Source organism: Meles meles, chromosome 2 (genome assembly GCF_922984935.1).
Source record: "Meles meles chromosome 2, mMelMel3.1 paternal haplotype, whole genome shotgun sequence".
NCBI classification, from domain to species: domain Eukaryota; kingdom Metazoa; phylum Chordata; class Mammalia; order Carnivora; family Mustelidae; genus Meles; species Meles meles.
The window spans coordinates 1,896,140-1,920,547 of record NC_060067.1 but is presented as its reverse complement, the minus strand read 5'-3'; the positions used below and the strand labels follow the sequence as shown (position 1 = coordinate 1,920,547).

The 24,408-nt window shown below is 41.4% G+C and overlaps 1 protein-coding gene across 5 annotated transcripts in view; it reads right to left on the bottom strand.

Moving 5' to 3' along the window:
* Nucleotides 1-24,408, bottom strand: part of PRKG2 (protein kinase cGMP-dependent 2) — a 96,523-nt gene that overhangs the window by 54,994 nt on the left and 17,121 nt on the right. For all 5 annotated transcript variants that reach the window (XM_045998554.1, XM_045998553.1, XM_045998551.1 and 2 more), the window contains 4 exons: nucleotides 9,297-9,463; nucleotides 5,117-5,230; nucleotides 3,601-3,706; nucleotides 96-159 (listed from right to left, as the gene is read on the bottom strand). In XM_045998554.1, the coding sequence (XP_045854510.1) occupies nucleotides 96-159; nucleotides 3,601-3,706; nucleotides 5,117-5,230; nucleotides 9,297-9,463 (451 nt within the window). The remainder of the gene's footprint in view (nucleotides 1-95; nucleotides 160-3,600; nucleotides 3,707-5,116; nucleotides 5,231-9,296; nucleotides 9,464-24,408) is intronic.

The following is a 24,408-nucleotide window of genomic DNA, read 5'->3' as shown; positions in this document are numbered from 1 at the left end:
TACCATCTTTTCCTTGTTATGCCTTTGCAGTGCTAGTAACAGCTAGATTCCAGAGTCTTTTAATGAAATGTATTTTTTCCTTTATAATTTCTTACCACTTCCAAGCAGTCAATGATCTTGGTTAGTTTATCTTCAGGTAAATTCTTCAGCAAGGATACACTTCAAAAATAAAAAGAAACCTTTAGTTATCTTCCTGAATTAAACCATAAATATGCACCTACGTGTAGTTCAGAAAAACTTTACCTGCATCTAAAAAAATTTAACGCACTCAATTTTTCCAAAGTAAACCTCCAAAATATATCACACATAAATAACTGAATTTCAAATAAACTGAAATTATAAAACCACATGCAATTATAGATATTTATCATAGGCGAATACATAAAGATAGTTAAGATGTCATAAAGAGAAAAAATCAAATTTTTTTCTGTTTGGGGAAAAAACAACACTTTATATTTGTTGTTGGTTTTCAGAGTGAATCACATCCAGAAATGTGCTTCCCTCCACATCTCAGTATCTCTTTTTTTAGCACGAGTAAGGAGCTTGGCTTCCAGAAGAGGATCCGATTTTCATCTAAATCCTTGTAATTAAGTAAAGGCTGAATCCAGAGGGGAATACAGGAATTATCATGGAAATGACCTTTGATTATTAGTCACACTGTACTGTCTTTTTTTTTTCTTTTTTGAAAGAAAATTATTATTATCATGTATTTATTTTAGAGAGCTGTAGGTTCACATGCAGGTGTAAGAAATAAGATATCCTTTATCCCGTTCCCCCAATGGTAACAGGTTGCAAAACTGTAGTGCAATATCAACCCAGATACTGACATTGACACAAGACACTGTACTGTCTTTTAAAATTAATGGCAGCCAGGGACAAGGAATTGGAACATATTTACAAATAATAATGATATGCAGAGGATGAAATAGGATACTGGAAATTATTACTTGAAAAAAAAAAATCAGGGGTGCCTGGGTGGCTCAGTCCTAAATTAAGTGTCTGGCTTCAGTTTAGATCATGATCCCAGGGTCCTCACGTTGAGCCCTAAGTCGTCGCTAGGCTCCCTCCTCGGTGGGGAGTCTGCTTCTCCCTCTCCCTCGGTTTTACCGCTAGTTATGTTCATGCTCTCTCAAATAAATAAAATCTTTAAAAAAATCAGAAATTCCACACAGTATGATTAACCAGTCAAATGATTGAATTATCCTTTTAGAGAAATATCTCTTCTACCTTACCTTACCCACTTTTACTCAGGACTGTTGATATAAGATAAATTCTTCTTTCATACCATCTAAAATTTGACATCTCTTGGGAAAAAAATGATGCTACTCCAAAAATGCATGATTGGATCTATCTTTGAAAAGAGAGCTCGCTCTAGACTGACCCCTGCATGTGAGCACAGGGAGGCACATCGCCAGCAGATGGGGATACGAGTGTTTGAAACAGAATCCTTTGTAGTTGGAAAACACTAGAGCGCGCCCCCGCTGGACAACAGCCGACCACACTGCGGTAGAGTCAGGTAACCGCACACTACCACAGGAGGAATGGCTGAACTAACGGGGTGACACGGAAAAAAATACTGAATAAAAAACTGAGTCGCAAAAGTAAGACCTTTTTTTTGTAAAGTTCAAAAATAGGTTAAATCAAGCTATAGGCAAAGTAATAAAGAATACCAAGGAATGATTACTAAGCTTCAGAATATAGACCACTCCCACGAAGAGGCAGGTGGGAGGCTGGGAAATGAATGGGGAGCATGTGAGAGCAACAGACGAAGTTGTCAATGCTCCAATTCTTGGGCTGGGCTGTGAGGAGCTCGATGACGCTCATTTTGTTATGTTTCATAACTTACACAAGTACTATATACCTTTTACACATTTATTACATACTTCATAATAAAAAGATGTAAATGGAAAAAGAGCTTACTGTGTGTTATGAAACCAAGTGAAACGTCTTTCTCTAATCTCCCCTCCTATGAATGAAAAGGTAAAGAAAGGGTAACCAGACTCTTTGCTGGTTGGCACACGCTCATCGTGAACGTTCTGCTTCTGGTCCCGACTGGGATCTATCATGCTGGTGAAAATTCTCTCCTGTAAACCTGCCACCCTTGGGGATTAGTGAGGAGACTGGTATGAGGAAAAATCTCTGGTCTGTTTTCCTTCTATAAAGAAAGAGATAAGGTTTATCTGGGTCCCCACTGAACCACAGTGTTTAGGGTCTGGCAATAAGGATGTGTTAAGCGAGTGCAGGAACAAGATAACAAAAGGAAGAAGAAGGGAAAGAAGGTTTATGTGCTAGTAAATTCTCTGAGCTCCTTCTACTAAGACAGAAGACTCTAGACCCCAAGGGAACGACACACAGTACCCAGGGGCTCAAGCTTTATCTCACGTGTTTGAAGGTAATTCACAAGTCCTGGTTGATTTATTTACCCGCTTCTTGGCCCGTGCGTGACTGTAGCTCATTCACTTCTAGTGCTGACCTGTGTTGCTCAGTTGTTGGATTTTTAGGTCACCTGCACTCAGGTAGACCCCACTACACGTCGGCCAGGATGCTGGCTGCCAATTCAGTAAGGTGCCTGCTTACTGCTACTGAAGCTCTTTGCCAGGAGTCAGTGTTACTGCGGGAGGGTAAGCCAGCAAGATTCTGTAGGAAAACCCTTCACACCTACCACGTTCCATTGACTAACAATGCATTTATTCACGTTTATTGAATCCTTACTATATACTAGGCACCGTGCCAGCTCTAAAATCATTGGCTTTGCAAGCTAGTTATGCAAGATAAAATCACTATAATTAAAAAGAGCTCACAATTATTATTATCATAATTATTATCACCATCACTTATCATAGGTAACATTTCATTACAGTATGTACTACAGCTGCAGAGACTGTCAAATCTCCCACAAAGAAACACGGAAATAGTTTAAATAAAGACCTTATATTCTCCAAAAAATACCTGTTTATAGTCATAACTGGCTTTTACAGTGAGATAGGTATTTGTTTCTCTATGCATTAATGCATCCGAGTTTTGGGAGGGGGCTACAGAATAGCTCACAAAATATGTTCCAAGGATCTGTGTCATGATGACAAACATAGTAACGTTTCTGGCAAGTTAATTTGCTACAAATAATAATAATTTGGAAGATGGTGTGGTTATACAAATGAAAAAAAATGTCTCAGGGAACGCAATTAAAGACAGTAAAATAAGTTAATTTTAATATTATTCTAACCAAGGCATTACTAGGAAAACTGTCTTTTGCTATCCACTTCCAAATTATAGAATGTCTTTCAAAGTCAACCGAGCAACCTGGGTGAATATTTTCGAATTTTTTGCACGTTCTTCTACACTGCATACGACGACTCTGTCAACACAAGGGCAAATTCAGAGAAAGGAAAAAAAACAGCGTGCAGGGCCATCTGGAATTCAATATAATTTTTTCACCTAGTGGCATTTACTGCAAGGGAATACTATTGTTCCAGTGGTTCAGTCATGTAGAAAATGCTTACACGAGAAAAGTTACAGTAAAATGATTATTATGATAAAACCAACACGTCCACAATAAGGCCACCCCACCTACCCCTCGTTGCACCCATGCGCTATTCTTACCTTCTGAGGAAGTTTCGGTACTGTTCGTCTCTAGCTTGAGCCGTCCTTCTCATTATGTTCTGGAACACCTCTCGATCTAGTGCCCATGTTTTAACATTGGTAATAGCTTTAGAAAAATCAAGAAAATAATAAAGTATTGTTTAGCCCCCATTAAGAAAACATTCCAAAATGTTAATACATTTTTTCATGTATTCTCATAAAATGATATTTCTTGGAAAATGCATTATTTAACATGCAAATGGAAGGAAGTAGTGACATAAATGGTGGGCAATTTCATACAATCATCTTTGGCTTTGAAATGAACCATGATTTGGAAGTGAGTAGCAAAAGATTTCCTCTCTAATTATGTTTTGCTTAGGATGATATCAAAATTAGTTTGCAATTCCTAATTACATACTACATCTTCAGGATGTAGTTCAGATTTGTGCTGCGACACAAGAGAAAACCAGCCAGCTTGTAGCTAGATCAGAGAGCGAAGAATTCACAAGTCGATAATTGGAAGTTTAAGATCTCTCAGTGTATGAGTATGTTTTTATGTCTTTTTATGTTGTTCAGACATTGTAGCTAATGAGAGCCAATATATTTTAAGGATCTCTATGGTTACTTTTGTATAAAGTGCATACAAATCATTTTCATAGAGATTATGCAAGACAGTTTTTGAGACACTTTTTTTATAGGAAAGACATGGAAAGCAAGAATAAAATCTAAAAAGGAAGAAGAGCAGAAGCTGTAGTTCTAAAAGATCTAGATTAAATTACATTTCTACTTTTTTTTTTAAAAGAAGTAATGAGAGCCTATAAAACAAATCAAGACCCAAAGCTTTGGTTTCCCAAACTTTGGAGTGACTTAGATTTATGTTGGCATTCTTGTTAAAAATACAGATGCCCAGGCTCCATTGCCAAAGATCCGGACTGAGGTTTGGAGTAAAGTCGCAGAATCTGCATTTTCATCAAATCCTACAGCAATTCTGAGATGCTCCAGCCAGTCCTAAACCCTGAGAAACACACCTAATTAATTCTGCCCAAGATTACCATGAATAAAATCAATAAAAACAGGAACCCTTAAATTAATCCCAGAAGTCACTCATGAAACTCTCACCAATGAATTCACATCCTTTTTGATATTTATATATTTTCCTGGGTTTCATTAATTTTTCTGGTTTATAATATGATCAGAACATCATGGAGAATGAAAAGCAAATATTCTGGATGAACCAAAGGCAGATGTTTACACAGTTAAAAAAAAAAAGTGAAGTGGCAATTAAAGCAAATATTGGAATAATTCAATAATATGAAGCCATTTTCATATTTTATATGCAGGCACCTGATGAAAAGGTTCTCTCAATTTGAATTGTTTAGATGAGCGCTTTCAATATAAATCCCGTAAGCACTGCATTTCTATTAACAAGAGCACGTGAGGCACCATGAAAGACAAAAATACTCAGCAGATCACGGTGACTCAGATTGTCAGAAGCATTGGTTAATGATTCAAAAATACAACATTTTACCCCTATTACCTTTCACGGAGGCAGTTCTTGTACAGTTATATAAAATGGCTAGTTCCCCAAACGTGGTCCACATAGGGATGGATGATAGAAATTTCTCCCCTTGGAATACCTCTAGTCGGCCCTCTGTCAGTCAGAATTAAAGAAAAACACAAATGATCAAAACCCATCCGGATTCCATAAATTGTGAAAGTAAGACAATCAGAAAGTACACAAAGCACACCAGCAAGATATCTTATGATTCTCGTTACGATGTTGTGGTCGAGAGTGTAGACTGATGGCAACTTGGCCATATTAGCTGATCGCCCTGAAAGAAAGAGTTATCTACTTTGTCTGAGGTTTTCTGTCAGTAATGGGAATACTAGAACTAGTATTTCCTTCACACAGTTGTGGTGAGAATGAAATACGTTAATACAGAATAGAGGCTAACACACAGTAAGTGCTGTTAAGTGTAAGTTAGCTGTTGTTAATGTTATTATCATTGTTACAAAGTGCTTTCTCTGAAGCAGTGGATGGCAAGTATTGTATTTAAAATACTTTCTACCCCATGAAAATGTAGCACATAAAACTATTTCTCTTGTACAAGGAATACAATCCCTATATGTCTTGAAAACACAGCAGAGCTGCTCCCACTAACAGAAGGACTAACTTGTCCTCCCTGAGCAATGCACCGGCCCTGGAGACTGACCGCCTGGCACTGACTGATCACTGGCTGTGTAACTTGGGTCAGTAACTTCAACATGCCTCCACTGTGGTCTTCCCCTCAACCATTGAAATGAATTAATAAATGGAAGTTGCTAAGAAAAATGTTTGAGAAAAACAGTATCAGGGGAATTAGAAGACAAGCCACAGACTGGGAGGAAATATTTTTGCCAAAGACACATCTGATAAAAGAATGTTTTGCAAAATATACAAAGAGTTCTTACAACTCAAGAAAAAGAAAACAAACAATCTCATTTGAAAATGGGCCAAAGAGTTTAATAGACATTCTCAAAGGAAGAGCTACAGATGGCAAATCAACATATGAAATGATGCTCCACATCCCGCATCATCAGAGAAATGCAAATGAAAACAACAGTAAAATGCTACCACACGCCCGGTAGAATGACAAAATCTGGAACGCTGAGGACACCAAATGTTAGTGCAGATGTGGAGCCAGAGGAATGCTCCTCACTGCTGATGGAGACACAAAGTGGGACAGTCACTTTGGACGACAGTGCGGTAATTTCTTACAAAATTAAACATAAGAGTTTACCATGCAATGCGGCAGCTGCCCTCTTTAGTATTTACCCGGAGGAGTTCAAAACTCAGGTCCACATAAAGACCTGAACGCGGATGTTTACAGCAGCTTTATTTGTAACTGCCAGCACTGAGAAATGACCGAGATGTCCTTCAACGGATGAACAGACAAACCGTGGTCCCTCCCGACAGTGGGGTATTACTCAGCGCTTAAAATGACAGGAGCTATCAAGCCAGGAAAAGACCGGCAGGAAACCTAAGTGCACATGACTATGTGAAAGATGTGAATCCGAAAGGGCTACACACTCCACGATTCCAGCAACATGGTATTCTGGAAAAGGGAAATGATGTAGAAAAACAAGGAGATTAGTGGTTGCCAGGCATGGGGTTGGCTGAAATGAGCAGGTGGAGAACAGAGAATTTTTAGGGCAGTGAGAAACGCTCTGCATGGAATTACAATGTTGGGTTCCATGTCACTAGACATTTGCCTCAACCCACAGAAGGTGCAACACCAAGAGCAAACCCTATGATGACTCTGATGATACATCAATACAGGTTCATCCTTGGTTTAAAAAAAGAAGAAAAAAGGACCATTCTGGTCAGTGATGTTGATAATGGTATAAGCTATGCCTGTGTGGGGACAGAGAGTAAGAAAAACCTCTGTATCTCCCTCTCAGTTTTGTTGCAAACCTGAAATAGCTCTAAGAAAAGTTTTTTCTTATAAAAATGAGACAGAGTCTGACATTAATCTTTACCTAGACAACAGCTGGGGGAAGGGGAAGACAGCAAACTCCTCACAATTTCTTTGCCTGGTGATTCTTTCCTCCTTTCCCTTTGAACAATTGCGAATAAAACCTTGCCTAACAGTCATATGCTAAAAAGACCTACATTCTTAAAGGAAGAAAAATGGTGGGGGCATTCTCTTTCCCTTGAAGAATTCTTTCCCTTGAAGAATTATTCTTTCCTTCTCCTAATTCACCACGAAGCAGCTCTGGGTCACCTCTCTCCAACCATCCATTCACCAAATGGGATTTGAGTACCCGTGTTGTACCAGGAATTGGTCCAACAGCCTTCGAGACAGTGTGGACAAAACACAAAAGATACTTATTCTGATAGAACTTAAATTGTAGTAAGAAATAAACTCTGTTTTGGCTCCAAATCCTACAGACATGAATCAAAATTTAACAATTTCTCATTACAACTAAATTCTACTCCATTGCAGGCACTTAGTGGTACCGTTGAGCTGATATCAGGGATTGTCATGCATTTCAAGTTTTTCTCCTAATCGATGATGACTCATGGTACTGGAGCAATACTGAAGAATTATATGGAATATCAAAAGTTTAAGCCAAATATGCTTTTATTATGGACTATTCATGCCGTATGTCATAAAGGGGAGATTTTTAATTAATTTGCTCAATTACATCAGGCAAGTCCGACCTTAGATAATACCGTAATCAATTCAAATAAGAAACTGTCCAATTTTCTTTGTTATGTGCACGCTAGCCCTGATATCTACGACTGTACTGAAACCAGTTCCTGTCCAACTCTTCTCTGCCCTAGCCTTTCACTGGAGTCACCGGCAAGGAACCTGATGGGCTGACATGAGTTTCTCATCCTTTTCTAGCAGGACCCATAAAAATGTGTTGAGTTAATGATCTACCTCTTCTTGTCAGAATTTCTGGAGTTGCTAAAGTACAAGTGAAATGGCCAAGAAAAAAGCTGAAAGAGGCGGAAATTGCTCTGGATCTCTGTCCCTAAGAACTTGAAGACTGGCTAAATTCAGACCATAATTCACTCCCTGGGTAGAATAATTACTTGAGTATGAGTGTATAATTTTAAGGGTGTCTACAAAGATGTTTACAGCAAATAAACACCAATATTTATGGAACTAGAGTGTCTGAAGAATCAAAGTATATGAAAACAATCTTTCATACGGTTATAAATAGAATATTACATGTTTATTAACTTGTTTGGATAGGCAACTTCTGCCCCATACCTAAGGCCCTAAGGCAACAAGGATCGTAAAAGCATTCTTAGATTGCCAGGAACTAGCAGTAGAAAATAAAAGGCCATGGGAAATCTCAGTTCACCACTGCATTTGGTTAAGCTGCTTTAACTTTCTCCCTAAAACTCAAAAAGTGGGTGATTCAGAATTTGATAAGGTGTTCAATAAGTGTATACCCTGTCCAGATCATGTCTTGCTTTTGTATCTAAAATAATTTTAAGTAACATATAAGACATGCATTTAAGGAGTCCTTTGATTATCTGGTTTTTAAAATCTATCCAGCATGTAAACGTGTTCCTGTACATATATGCAGAAAACCATTTAAATGGTTCTTAAAACACCAGTGTTAATCTTAAGGCATTCCATTTGAGTCATGTGTGCTTACATGTACCTAAATCATCTTTTAAAGTCAATCGTATATAACCGAAGTACTTCACAGAACCACAAAAATAACGGTTTTCCTTATCCTGTTGCAACAACCTAAAAATGTCCACACGAGCAACAATATTTTGAACAGAAGCACCTTTCTGTAGTTGAGTAAGCGGCACTGTGACTGAGCGTACCGGCCCGAGTCAGACTACCGGCATCGCGCTCCACGGCCACCACGTGCGAGCTCCGTGGCCTTTCTGAAGTCACTTAGCTTCTCTGTGACAGAGTCCACATTCGGAATATGGAGAGAACAGCACGTGCCTAACAGAGCTGGTGGGACGGTGAAATGAGATCTCTCTATTAAGTGCTCAACAGGTGCCTGACAGAAAAAGCATTAGGTATCACCGTCACCAGCAAGATTAGATCAACCATGTTACGATTTCAGGAACTCAGATCTGTGATGTTTCATATACACAGAGCAACCGGTTTTGCACTTTGATAAATGTTTGTAAAAAATCACAAGACAGCAGGCAAAGTATTTGTTGTATGATACCTGGAAAAACCCGTGAAACCCACCTGCTAGCACAAAGATGTGGTTCCCTGGTTCTCCTTGCTGAATAATGTAAGTCCCTTGCTGGTAGTTTCTCCCGTACATGCACTCCACCATGTCTTTGATCTGCTGAGCATCCAGCCTCTTAAGAAACTGATTTTTATTAAGGGCATCTGTAATGAGCTTCTTCTCACTGGCATAATGGGAAAGAGATGAAAAGTGACATTGATGAAAACCATGTTCTGCTGTTTAGATTTACTTTATTTAGATTTCTAATATTGCCGCCTTTGTACTTACCACTTCTCCGGGAGGGACACATTTTCCTCTGGCCCCACCCACACAGACCCTTATAACTACCATACTTCACATATAAAACCTCTAAAAATATTTTCAGTCGTTTTCTGTAACTGGAATTCCATCAGTTTTATCACTCCTAGCTGTCATCATCACAAATGCAGCATCTCTCAAGATCTCTAGGTTAACATAAATAATAATATTAGTAATAGTAATGGGTATGTGATTTTTTAGACGGAGAGAAAATCTGGCTGGTCGAAGGTCATTTAAGAGACGAACTCACAGGATGCATTTATTCATGTACACGTGCATGCATAGTGTCTATAGTAGAAGTTATTTTGTATTTTATTTAGTCTTCCTATGAGATAATTACTGTTCCTACTTTCTGGAAAAACGGACTAACAGTAAGAAGCAACTTAACACCCTTGGATTTCAATCTAAGTCCACGAGTTGGAAGACTGTCCGTCTATTGCCTCTTCTGAGCTAAAGAAGTCAGCCCCTTTGGGACTTGCTAGTTTTGATCAGAAACAGAGAGTGATCGTGGCAGGCGGGGTTCACCCAGGTTTTGACCCTCAGTATGTCTAGACTAGACAGAACATACATTTCCAATCTCATAACCTACTCATTTCCCAAATCCAAGGCCCTCTTGTGGATAGTCCTTAAACATTCTGTTTTCTTTTAGAAAAGAAGTAGCTCAAAATAATTACCCAATCTTCATTACCGTAAATTTAAAAAGTTTTAATTAACATACTTTTTCTGTAGCTATCATAGAACTATTGAGCTGGCAGGAAAGCGACCTCGTGGGCTAAGTCAGAATCCCTGCACAACACACTTGCTTCCAGTCAAACTCAGTGCGATCTCTGAAAATAGGGGTTTCTTTCCCGTCTCTTTCCTTCAAACTCTTTCCTACCACTAGCTTTCCTGTTTCAAAACTTGTCATATTTTTCTATACAAAAAGTTCTCAAACATAAGTAAAATTTCATGGATTGGATCCTTCCTGGATGACCCCACCCATCAGATCATGAGGTTACAGGAAGAAGACAGAACAAAGAAATTCCTTCTGCCCTCCAGTGACTCCCTCACCCTCGGAGCCGCACAAACTCTTTGAGTACCCTGAGAACTTACCTCCTCCTGCAACGAACCTATCACCAAACCTGTCATGTCTCTTTACAAAAATATCAGTTACTCATTTCAGTTTCCATTTTCAAGGATGTCACCCCAGTCCAAGAAAAAGACTTGGGTCTGGACAATGTTAATAGCTTCTTTTTAAAAAGAGTTTCAGCTTCTAGCCTCTTCCCCTGTAGTCGATTCTATACTTTATTATCAAATTATTCTTGCTAAAAACTGACTTCATCCTGCTCTCATTTTCCCCTCATCTGCTAAAGCCAATAATTCATTCAGTTGATACATTCGGGAAAATACGTTGACAACATGTTCTTCTCAGAGGAAGCATCTGAACAATGCCAAAAAGGCCCCAGCTTTCACGGGCCTTTAATGCTCTCCTAACATTCCAGCCAGTGTTTCATCAATGCCCACATAGCCTAATTTCCCAAAATATGTTCCAAGAAGTGCTCTTCCTTTATAAGCAAAAGTGTGCTGAGTTGAACAATTTTGGAAATTCACAATGCATACTTTCAGAGTTCAAAGAAATCTTCCAGTAAACGAATCTCTTAAACCAATGTTTCCAAACCTCATGTCTTTTTTATTTACTTCTTCTTTTGGCTTAACTTCTATGAACATTCCATGGAAGCAGTCTGAAAAACCCTTTTGCCCAGAAGAAAAGCAACATCCCACAATTTGGTGTTCACCATTTCACACCACATGATTCCACTCCATCCATCCAGTATTTACTTGCAAAAACAAAACCTTTGCTTCAATAGGCTGGTATCCTCATGGTCTCATACGCCTGCCAGCTTTATTGTTAGGCTGAATCTCTGTTTTCTCCTCTAACTTAATTTCTTCTTCCCTCAATCAGATCAAGCTTTATAATTCTCCCTTTATGATCTAGCCGACCTGCCCAGGTGCTGTAGCTCACACAATCCTTTAAGTCTATTCTAAACTTCTAGAGTATTGTATCCATGTCTATTCAATTCAACAAACTTTATCAAACATTTACTTAGGGCGTAAAAATTAATTAAGCATGGCCCATGATCTCAAAGAGTTTCCAAATCCTTTTAACTTAATTGAGTATATAACTCTATTATAACATCCTACTATTAGAAAAGGGTTCTCTCTATAACTTTTTCTCCAAACAAGATTAAAATTCTTTTTTTTTAATTTTTAGAAAGATTTTATTTATTTATTTGACATATAGAGGAGGAGGAGAGCAAACACAAGCAGGGGGAGCAGCAGGCAGAGGGAGAAGCAGGCTCCCTGTTGAGTAAGGAGCCCAATGTGGGACTCAGTCACAGGACCCTCGGATCATGACCTGAGCCAAAGACAGCAGCTTAACCAAATGAGTCACCAGGTGCCCCAAATTATAAATTCTCGAAGGACTGGGTCTTCTCTTGAAATACCTAAGAGGCAGCATACAGCAGTGACCAAGAGTACGAACTTGGCCACTCCTTCTCCAACAATGATAGGCCAGCTGTTACCAAAACAACTGTCCCTGCTCACACAGTACAACTTCAAAAGCTAAAATGGATATTTACAAATTTGTTTGAAAGCACTGGAGACCTATCAACATAACCACAGCCTGAAAATCTGTCATCGACAAGAAAATATGAGCTTGACATTCACCTTTGCTTTTCCCTTCAAGGCATTTGTTGATTTGTACCCAGCACTGAGCAGAGTTTTGGCAGTCTCAAAGGACTAGGAAGACCAAAGTTAACGTTCAAAGTACACCTTGAAAGAAGAACCCTGGCAAACACCCAGGATTTCAGAGGAGACATCCATAGGGCTGTACCTAGAGTAAGCACCAGCCCAAAAGAGTCTAGCTCTGGAAAAGACTGAATACTAACTTCAAAATGACAAATCCTATTTGTTTAAAATAATTTGCTCCTAGCCTGACTGCCTGCCACAAGCAAAGGTGTTTTCTCCAGGATATTCACAAAATCTAGAGACTCAAATTTTCTCTAGAGCTTTTCCCTAAAGAGTACATGGTAAAACATCGGGCATACCAAGAGAAAAGACCAAATGAGTGAAGACCAAGAGAAAAAAAAAGGAAAAAGAACAATAGAAAGAGACCTAACAGATCAACATACTGTAGGCATCAGATACAGAATTTCAAATAATCTTATCCAAAGAAAACCATATCTAACACTGTCATGGTCAAATTACTGAAAACCAAACAGAAAGGGGAAAACCTGGGATGCAACTGGAGAAGAGATAATTACCTCAAGCAACTAGTAAATAAGTTAAGGAGTTAGGTGACTTACTCCTTGACTAAAATAACAGAAGCCAGAAGACAATGGGATATCTCCAAAGAGCTTCACAACGCCTATTTCCACTATCTTAACCCAGTGAAAATAGTCTTCAAACATAAAAGCAAAATGAATACATTTCAAAATGGCATTCCATTGGCAATGGACTCATAATGTTGGAGAGCCCCAGACAAACAGAAATGACCCCAGATGGAAACTACTAGATGCTAGAAGAAAGAAAGAGCAACGGACAAAGAAGGCATTAATGACCAAAGGAAGCTCGTCTTTACAAAAGTAACAGCAACACCTCGAGGATTTTAAAATGTTTGACAACAACAGAGAAGCTGTGCATGGGGTGGGCGAGATGGCAGTAAACGAATTTAAGGTCCAGGAAGTGATAAAAGCACTAATCTATATTAGAAATTTACTAAATTAAGGAAGCATGTTATACTTTAGGGTAATCCTTATAAGATGAGCCAAATAATGTTTAACTAGAAAGCTAACAGAAAGGGAAATGGAATAGTAATATGCATCTAATCAATCCTAGAAAATGTCAAGAAAGTAAAGAAAAAGAAACCAAAGAAGTGTAACAAATAAGAAACAAATAGTACTATGTTAATAAGCTAATATTTGTATTTACATTAAAGATACATATACTGAATACTGCAATTTAAAGAAAAGACTGTCAGATTGAAAAATAAAATAAAAAGGAAATATGAAATATGTGTTACTTATAAGAAGCATTCCTTAATGATAAGGATACAGAAAGGTTGGAAGTAAGAAGGTAGAAAGAGATATTTATATTATATAAACACCAATTATAAAGAAAATGTTTCTTGATATAGGTAACTAGAAAAACACATTTCTAGAAATAAGGATGGATATTTCATATTGATATGATCAGGAAATACAGGTATTCTAAATGTGTATGCAATTAACAATTAACTAGATAGCATCACAATACAAAAAACAAAATTGTCAAAAATAAAAGAATAAACTAATCCACAATTGTTTTGGGAGGTTTTAACACATCCCTTTAAGCAACCAACAGGACAAGAGACAAAATTTAGTCAGAACACAGTTTTAAACAGGTGACTATCAAACTTAATTTCTTGACCTCACTGATATTTCACTTAAAAGATTGCATTTGAGCCACTGGGTGGCTCAGCTGGTTAAGGGTCCACTCTTGCTTTTGGCTCAGGTCATGATCTCAGAACTGTGAGACCAAGCCTGGCATGAGGCTCCATAGTGGGCATGGAGCCTGCTTTAGAGTCTCTCTCTCCTTCTCCCTCTGCCCCTCCCCAGCTTCCTCCCCAAAAATAAAATAAAGTAAAATAAAGTAAATGACTGCATTCAACAAATTCAGAATAAACACTCTTCTCAATACATGAAAACCTTAATGAATATTGACGATATGGTAAGCCATAACACACGTCTCAGCAATAGAGTATGTTCTTCGAACAGCAGAATTAAGCTAGAAATCAGCAACAAAAAATAATCCAAAAATTCTCAAATGTTTGAGAATTAAGCCACACATTTTTTGAGCAATATATTTCTTTTTTTATTTTATTTTATTTTATTTTATTTTATTTTTTAGAGACAGAGTGCATGCTTGAGCAGAGACACAGGGGAAGGTAGTGGGCAGAGGGAGAAGGAAAGAGAATCTCAAGCAGGTTCCACACTCAGCATGGAGCAGAACACAAGGCTTAATCTCACGACCCTCGATCATGACCTGAGCTGAAACAAGAGTTAGACTTTTAACCAACACAGCCACCCAGGTGCCCCAAGCAATACATTTCTAAATTGCTCACTGATCAGTGATCAAATCATAAAGAAAATCAAAGAGTATTTTGAAACAAATGATAAAAATGTGACATAACAAAACTTGTGAGATGTACATAAGTAATGCTAAGAGGGAAACTTACAGTATTAGATATATTAGGAAAGAAGAAGATAAAATCAAATAAATGCTAGAAAAAGAAAAGCAGAGTGAGCTCAAAAAAAGGGAGAAGGAAATTAACAATAAAATGAAAGCAGAAAAAGTAAAATAGAAAAAAAAAGTGCAATGAAGAGAATCAACACAGCCCTCAATGGTTTCCTTAGAAAGACACAAAACTGAGGAATTCATGGCAAGGCAAGGAGACAGAGAGAATAATTATCAATCTTAAAAATAAGGGATGCATCACTACAGATAATACAGATATAAAAAGAAATGATTGGATATATAGTATAATCAACTCCTGAAAATTAAGTGAAATGAAAAACCTCGAGAAAAATACAATAAACCATGTATGACAAAAGAAGCAGCAAAAAAGTGTTCAGCAATTAGAAAAATTCAACCAAAAATAAAAACGGTCTCACGAAAGGAATTCTAAATCCTACCACTAAGTTTTTCAGACGCTGAAGGAAAAAATAACATTAATCTTACATAATCTTTTTCAGAAAATAAAAAGGATTCTTCCCACCTTACTTTAGAGTATGAGAATAGCCTGATAACAAAATTCACAGCACAAGAAAGAAAAATTAATGTGATTAATGACATAGAATAAAGATAAAAAAATTAGTAAAATCTTATTGGATGCAGAAAAATCATTTGATAAAATTAAACGCCTATATGTTATTTCTAAATTTAAAAAAAGCTCTTAGCAAATCAGGAATAGAGTGGAATGGAATTTAATAAATCTTATAAAAGATTATGTATAGAACAAAACAAAAACTGAAAGCATTATATCACATGGTAAAATATCGAAAGCCTTCCTCCAGGTATCAGAAATGAGACACTTCAATTTGACCCTGAACCAGGAGTCTGAACAAATGTAATAATGCAAGGAAAAAAAAAACCACAAAGAGAAAAAAAGAAAAAATACCAAAGATGTAAATGTAGGAAAAGAAGAAATAAACCTACCCTTCTTTCTAAAGACATGCTGTGTAAGTGAAAGATTCAAAGGAATGTCTAGGTGAACTATCAAAATTAACAAGTGATTCCAACAACTGGATACAAGGTCCCCAAACAAATTCAATTTTATTTCTATATCCCAGCATTAAATAATTAAAAATGAAAAATTTTAAATTACATCACTTTAAAAAAATAACAAACATCAAATATACAGGATTATATCTAACAAAACGGTGTAAGACCTCTACAGAGAGAAGTACAGAATTTTAAGAGAAATGAAAGAAATGGAAACATACATGATAGTTGCGGGTAAGAAGACTAAATTTTTTAAGATGTCAGTGCTCCTCAGATTGATCAGGTTTGATGAAATCTCAGTCAACATTCTGAAAAATTTCATGAAAATTAACAAGCTGATTCTAAGTTCTTGGTCATCAAAAGGCCCAAGAAAAGCCAGCACAACACGGGAGAGCAGTAACACAGTTGGGAGACTTAAAGGAAAGGATGTCAAGATTCACTAGACATCAAAGTAATTAAAAGAATAAATTCATGGCACAAGGAGGAACAAGAAGACCTTTGGAACAGAGGAGAAAGTCCAAAAATCCACGTACACGAACGAAGAGCCTTCATGTAGGACAGTAGTTGTACTACAGACTACGGGGAAACCAGACAACAATGCAAAGTACATACTTCTAAAACAGCTCACCCTTGTTAATGATCAAGGAAGAGATAACCAGAGCCGTAACCAGATACCACAACGTACACACCAGAATGGCTAAAACGGAAAAAAAAAAAAACAAAATCCAAAAAACAAGAAACAATGGACGATGGCAAAGGCGCTGAGCGAGCAGAGTGACTTCATGCTTCCAGGTTACTGGACGGAGTGAGTATGTGTTCGTTCAACTACTTTGGAAAGTTATGTGGCAATCTGTTTTACATGTGGACTCAGATCAAATATACCACAGCAATTCCTCTCCTAGGTACATCGCCATCATAAGTCACATGCATGCGACACAGTGCATATGTAGAGACCCATTCGGAGACAGACAGACAGACAGAGGGAGAGAGACATGCAAAAATGTTCGCGGCAGCCTTACTCAACTGCTAACTCAATCAAATGCCCAACAACAGCAGAATTGACAAGCCGTGGTATGACATCCAATAAACACTACATAGCACTGATCATTAATAAGTCATTATTATTAATTAATAATTAATTACTGCCACACACAATAACTAAGTGACTCGCACTATATAAAACAAACAAGCGAGTCTTATGTAGAGTAGATAGTCTATAAATCCTTTAAGATAAAATTCAGAAATAAACTGGGGTGCTGGGTGGCTCAATGAAGCATGTGCCTTGGACTCGGGTCATGATCTCGGGGTCTTGGGATCAGGCCCCACATTGGGCTCCCTGCTCAGTGGGGAGCCTGCTTCTCCCTCTGCCCCTCGACCCACTCATGCATGCTCTCTCAAATAAGTAAATCAAATCTTCAAAGAATACACAGATAGGCAAAAAGTAATCTGTGAGGATCCCAGCATTGACCCTGGCTACCTGTGCGGCGGATCACGGTAGAGGTCTGAAGAGAGGAAGAGGGACTGAGGTTGGGGGAATGTGCCGTTGTCTGGTCTGTCTGGGGGTAACATGGGCTTGTTCTCTTTATGAGTTGTGTACTTCAGTGGAGAGTTAATTAAAAAAATAAAATGTGTAAACGAGTTTGGAGTCAGAAAATCCTTCGTCCGAATCTCAGCTCTGCCCCTTCCTCGGGGTGCCCCCTTGGACACGTCCCTGAACTTTCCAGATCTCAGACTCCGCTGGGAACAAAACGCAGGAATCGTATCTGCTTCACAGGAGTATCGTGCGCGTTAGTAAGACAATGACAGTCGTAGTAGTTGGCAATGGGGCCGGCAACCGCATGTTTTTTGGGGGGTGGGAGAGTGGAACGGGAGAAGTTCTAGAAACCAGGGATACACCAAGAGGCGCTGCTGAGACCCTCCGCTCACTTCCAAGTTCCTCCCACCCGGCTGGATCTCGGAATTCACGCCCGGGGCGGCAGCATCCGAGATCCTCCTATAATCTTTTACATCCTCCGCCTGTGTGATCAACATTCTTGGAAGCAATAAATTTCGGTCCTCTAATTTGCTTCAGGAAGTTTAGGTGGTCAAAGTCCACCAACAGTTCCTGTTATGTTAGGGTCCCCCAACTTTTTCCGGTTCTGACGTTAGAGGCCTGTGTTCTCACTGTTTGCTTCTGTTGGGCAACAGCGTATCCCGCAACCTTCTTTGCATAAGCTCAGGGCAAAGTAGGGCCAGTGGCCTCTGCCTGCTGCCTTCTTTCTTACCTCCCAAGGGTTTCTTCTGAGCAGAAAGTTGAGGCCATGCAACTCGCACGGCACATCGTAGCTCAGTTACACGTACAGAGAGAAAACACGCTGCAAAGCATATTTGCTAACGGCACGAGGTCTGGAGCCACAGCGCCAGGCTTGAGTCCGAATTCTGCCCCTTGTGAACTGTGGAACGCTGGGCAAGTCACTTATCTCGAGTTTCCTCAGCCGTAAAATTACAATAAACACAGTCCACAGGTCACAGGACTTCTATGACAATTTAATGAGTTTGCAGTATAAGATCAGCGCCATGCGCGGAAAATATGTCACCTAAGGGATAGCTGTTATTCTTATAAGCCAGCAAGTTCCCAGCAACTTAAAAACCTCAAACAGCCCTAAAAACTATATTTAAGACCTACCTTGATTTTATTTAGGGAGACCCCCTCCCAGTGGTGGTAAAACTTGACAGGCAGCCTCGCTGCCTGTTCAGCCTCCCAGTGCTCAGAGCACCCATGGGCCACTGAACTGCTTACAAGTCCCCAAATGTGCCAGACGCCTTGTCTCTCTGCCAGCCCTTCCTCCTCCAAAACCAGCTCGGATTCGTCTTTTCCACGGAGCCCTCCCCGATCCCACCAAGCAAAGTGTGCTCCCTCCTTCCTCTGTACACCTACCCCTTAGCATACAAACCACACAAAACTGCGAACATGTTAGCTTCCCCAAGCAGACTGTGATCTCCAGCTGTACGGCCATGCTTTGTTCATCCTCTTAGGAGCCAAAGCCTACGAGTGCTCCTGGAGCCCAGAGAACTCAAAAGATTAGGAATGCTAATGGGCCACGAACGTTCCTAGTCTTTCCCCAAGTTTACACATTACGGGTACAGAGACAAGAATGGAGATGAGAAGTGTCTGCCACTTGGGAAATGAGCCGCAGACGATAAGCAAAATAAGCATCTGTTCAACTCCTTCCCCCAAATATCTTTTGAGCAATAAACCAATGAGAAAAAAAAAAACTAATAAAGGCACGAGTTTATGATTTGGAGAAACCAGCCTGAGAACGATGAGATCACTCCGTGCGTAATCAGAAAATGAGCATGACTTTCTCCTGTCCGCTCGCTCCCTCTATTGCCATGTAATTGAATACGGTTGTGATTAATCATGTTTACTGTTCCTTCACGCTCACGGCAAAGACTTCTCTGTCTCTCTCTTAAATGTGTGCCCAGGATCCCATTCCCACGAGCGTCCAAGAACAGTTTAATAACGAAACGTTAAAAACAACCAAAATCTACAAGGGAGTTAACCTGACACACTCAACAATATGCACGATCGTGTAAGTCTGCGATGAGCCCTGTTCGTCCGTCGTCGAACTGAAGGCCTCTGGAGTCGGCGGTAGGAAGCTTGTTCCTGTGACGAAACACCGGCTCCCAGTCGTTGCTGCGCATTACGGTCCTCTGGGGAGGTTGTATAAATCCTGGTGCCCAGGGTGCTCACCTCGAACCAATTTAATAAGACCCCCTGGCGGTTAAACCTCAAGGATCAGTATATTTAAATCCTCCCCAGGTGATTACAAGGCACGCTTAAGGCTAAGAATTATGTCTGTAAACAAGAAAAGGCAAGGGAGCCTGAAGCTGTCCTTTTCCCCTTAATTCCCGCTGCACTGGAAACAAGCCCCCACTGCAGGCTGGTGAAGCGATCAATCAATTACTATCAAGTAATTAACAACGGCTGATTAATTAACAATAACAAATTAACATCTGTTGCAGGAGTTTTCCATATCTTATTCTCCTTTGCAATATTACAAACAAACACAGAAATAAGAAAATCGTTACTCCTCTCTCCCTCTTCCCAGGAAACCATACAGAACCTGCGATGTGGGTTAGCACATTGGGGCTATGTGCTAACCAAGGCGTCAAGTCAGCCCCAGGACTCTGGAATTTTTTTTTTAATTGTGGTAAAACACACATTTGCAAACTATACTACTTTAACCATTTTTAAGAGTACAGTGTAGTCACATGAAGGATATTCTCATTGTTTTTCAACCATCACCATTTATCTGCAGAACCTTTTTCATCTTCCTAAACTAAAGCTCTACCCATTAAACAATAACTCCCATTCTCTGCTCCCAGCCCCCGGCAACCTCCAGTTCTGCTTTATGTCTCTACAAATGTGATTAGGTATGCCATATAAGTGGACTAATACAATATTTGTCCTTCTGGGTCTGACTTACTCACTCGGCTTTTGATGTCCTCAAGGTTCGTTCATGTTAGAGCATGAAGAAAGGAAGGAATTTCCTTCCTTTCTTTTTTTTTTTTTTTTTAGATTTTATTTATTTATTTGACAGAGAGAGATCACAAGTAGGCAGAGAGAGTGAGAGGGAAGCAGGCTCCCTGCCGAGCAGAGAGCCCAATGCGGGACTCGATCCCAGGACCCTGAGATCATGACCTGAGCCGAAGGCAGCGGCTTAAACCACTGAGCCACCCAGGCGCCCCCCTTCCTTTCTTAAGGCTGAATAATATCTCATTATATATATACTGTATTTCATTTACCCATTCATCCCATCATCAGGGGACATCTGGGTTGTTTTCACATCTGGGCTACGATACATAGCTCACAGCATGCTGCCGCAGACACACGTCTACAAGCCTCTGGATTTTTACATACGACGTTGCATCTCCAGCATGGCCAGCATTCTCACCCGGGGAGTCTCACAACAGAAAAACAAAAGGGCCTGGTGTAGTGTCCCGAATTCTAAGATGGCTCCATGATCTCCAATCCCGTGAGTCAAACTCTTGTATAATCCCCAACCCTTGGGAGAGGTAGAACCTGTGACCTGCTCCTTGCCAACAGAATACAGCAACAGTGAAGGGAGGGTCACCCCACGTCTGTAATGTAAGATTTCATCTTAATCAACTATAAAGAGATTCTCCAACTGGCCTTGAAGAAGTAAGCTGCCATGTTGTGAATGGGCCTGGGAGCAAGAAGGCGGCGAGGAACTCCGGGCAGCCTCTAGGAGCTGAGAGCTGCCTCTGCTGACAGCCAGCAAGAAAATGGGGACCTCAGTCCTCCAACCAAGCAACGGAATCCTGCCAACAATCACGTGAGCTTGGAGGAGGCCCGCTTCCACTAGAAAGCTCCAGGAAGGGACACAGCCAGCTGACTCTTTGACAACAGTCTTCTGAAACCCTGAGCAGATGACCTAAGTATTGTGCCTCAACTCCTGACCCACGGAAACTCTAGATAACAAATATGTGTTGCTAAGCTGCTAGGTTCGTGTTGGCTCATCACTCAGCGAGAGAACTAATACACCTGGCCTTCCCAGTGTTTCTATTTCCAAGAAATCTCAGGTGATGTATCTTTCTCGCCTTTTACCTCCCTCTTCCTCCTCTGACCTGGAAAGAAGGGACTGGAAGCTACAGACCTTTCTTTCCTTCATATTTCCGAGAGCTTGATCTATCATCCCCAAAGAGATGCTCAAACCCCTGCGGCTTGAAAGTTACCCGTTAAAATTAATGGACATGATAAACATGCATTCCAGGAAGCATTAAATGGACACCGAGAGCTCCCAACTGCTCCCATTTCAGTCTGAATGATATACAAGACACCCTCTGGTCATTCCTGGCTGTATATCTCAAACACAACAAACCAACAACAACAAAACAAAAAACTTACAAGAACCTGTCAATCTAGGCTGCACTAAAACACCTGCGACGGGCAAGTAATCCGAAGGAGAGTTAACATGGAGGGGGGAGGTAAATTATTTTAAAATAAGATTTTAAGAAAAAGAAACAGCTTTAATCAAAGAATAAATACAAGAAACATAAGAAACAGATCTTTCACAGACAAGGTACTTCTACAAAGAGTCTAAAAACCGAGGGGCACCTGAGTGGCTCAGTGGTTTAAGCTGCTGCCTTTGGCTCAGGTCATGGTGCCAGGGTCCTGGGATCGAGCCCCACATCCGGCTCTCTGCTCGGTGGGGAGCCTGCTTCCCCCCACCCTCTGCCTGCCTCTCTGCCTACCTGTGATCTCTGTCTCTGTCAAGTAAATTTAAAAAACCTGAAATTTAAGAAACAGTCTAAAAACTGAAAAGTTTTACCCTTGGCTTCAGATATGTTCCCTTTCTTGAGAATCGCAATTTAAACCCTAGAAAAAGTCAGGGGACAGGAGCAGAGCTGCTCAGGCCTCCAGAGAGAAAAGGGAGGCTTCCCCGGAAGCAGACTGTGCTGCTTCTTAGGAGGCAAAGGTCAGCGGAGATGCTTCCCTCTGATCCAAAGTCACTGTTTTCTGGACTGACGGTTTCTGTTATACCCTTTCCTGCGAATCTAACCCGAAAACGGGCAGTGTCCAGAAAGACACGCAATGTCTGTAAGAAAAAACTGGGTCAGAACAGAGCAGCTCATTTCAGAAGACACTTCGAAGGTGTAAGTGAGGGCAGCGGGAGGCTCCTCTCAGGCCTGCAGGACGGCGGTTCCCAGCCAGACCTGCTCGGTTCATCTGCGGGACCCGGCCGCAGTCCCGCAGCCCCACAGCCTGCGATCAACATCGTAGAAGTGAGGGCCGCAGCAAGTGCGATACGAGTACCGGCTTCGGGGAGGCTCTGCCTAGGGGCAGCTGTCCTGACACCCAGGGGACGTCACAGGGCTCAGGGCACTGCACGGTGAGCCGGCCGGTGCCTTCTGCCTGCCGGGGCTCGGACGAGAACTCGCAGTCGGCAGGGCGGCCGGGACACTGCAGAGCGACTCCGACCTGGGTCACACTGCGGCGTGCCCGGCCTGGAACAGCTACTTGAACTCGGCACTGGGGGCCGCTGACTGCGGATGAAGGACAAAGAGGGGGAACCGAGGAAAAGGACACGACAGACACAGGAGAGCCGGGACAGACACACAGAAAGGGGATGCAAAAGAAGAAGAAAACGAAATTAAAGGATGAGGCTGAGTAAGAGATTCTAGTCACTGGACGGAAGCCGTTGACCCGAAGGGCTGAAGGACACCTTGGCCATTTCCCAGCCGCGAGCCACGGCTGCCGGCTTCGTGGGGTCTGAGGACAGCAGGGCACGGGCCAGGACCGGGGGCGCGTAGGCCACCAGCGCGGCCGCTGCTCCGAGGCCGCCAGGCGCGCCCGCCTGCGCTTGGACTCTGGACTGTCCGCAGCAGCGAGGCCTCGGGTGTCGAGTGCTTTCCGAGGCTTAATGAGACATTTTCCCCAACACCTGGCAACTGGCAGACCAGGAGATTTGCGGATAAGGCGAGCAGGAGCAAAGGGCGGCCATAAACGGAGCAGAAGACCTTCTGAGAAGCCGAGAGGCCGCCGCGGGTGCGTGGTGGGGGGCGCCCAGGGCCTTAGGCTGCTGGAGACAAAGACGACAGGCCCGAGCCGGCAGTGACAGGGACAGGGGCCAGGAATCAGAACGTCTGCCTAAGCCTCCTTAAGGTCACCGAGATGTCCAGGTAGCCACCACCTAATTCTAGGAGGTTCCTCAACCTGCCTGTGCTCCTTACTGCTCCCCTCCCTTTTTTATTTATTTATTTTTTTATATTTTATTTATTTAACAGAGAGAAATCACAACTAGGCAGAGAGGCAGGCAGAGAGAGAGAAGGAAGCAGGCTCCCTGCGGACCAGAGAGCCCTATGTGGGGCTCGATCCCAGGACCCTGAGATCATGACCCGAGCCGAAGGCAGTTGCTTAATCCACTGAGCCACCCAGGCGCACCCTCCCCTCCCTTTTTTAAAAAAGCAGCACCACCCTTTCCGCTCCTCCCTCCTCGCACACCTCCAGGGGGAGCCATTCCCGCCGCAGGCTCTGCCTCCTCTAGGGGCTGCCCTCGGACACCGCGTGGAGAGCTCGCACTTGGCATCAGGCAGACACAGACGTGAATCCTGGTTCAGGGAACTACTGATCGACAACCTGGAGCGAATTCAGAAAATTGTTGAATTACTCTGAGCTTTCACTTCTCTTTCTCTGGTGCCACAGAAAAGCAGCTCCCACCTCATCAGGCAAGTCCCCAGTCTCCATGAGAAAGGAACAGACCCCCCGCAGTTAACCAGTAACGGTTTTCTCACGCATTCCTGCGTAGCCGGGTCTGGCCGGGGTGTCTCAATGCACGCCACCGCCGTTCTCCAACATTCTGCCCACGTATGCCAGACACAGCACCCTCTGCCTTCACCCGTAGCCTCTAGCTATCAGATCACCACACAACGGGACTTTCTCTTCTTTCCTTCCTTATATAGAGTTTCGTTTTCTGCTTTTTGGAAGACGCAAGTGAAGACAATTAA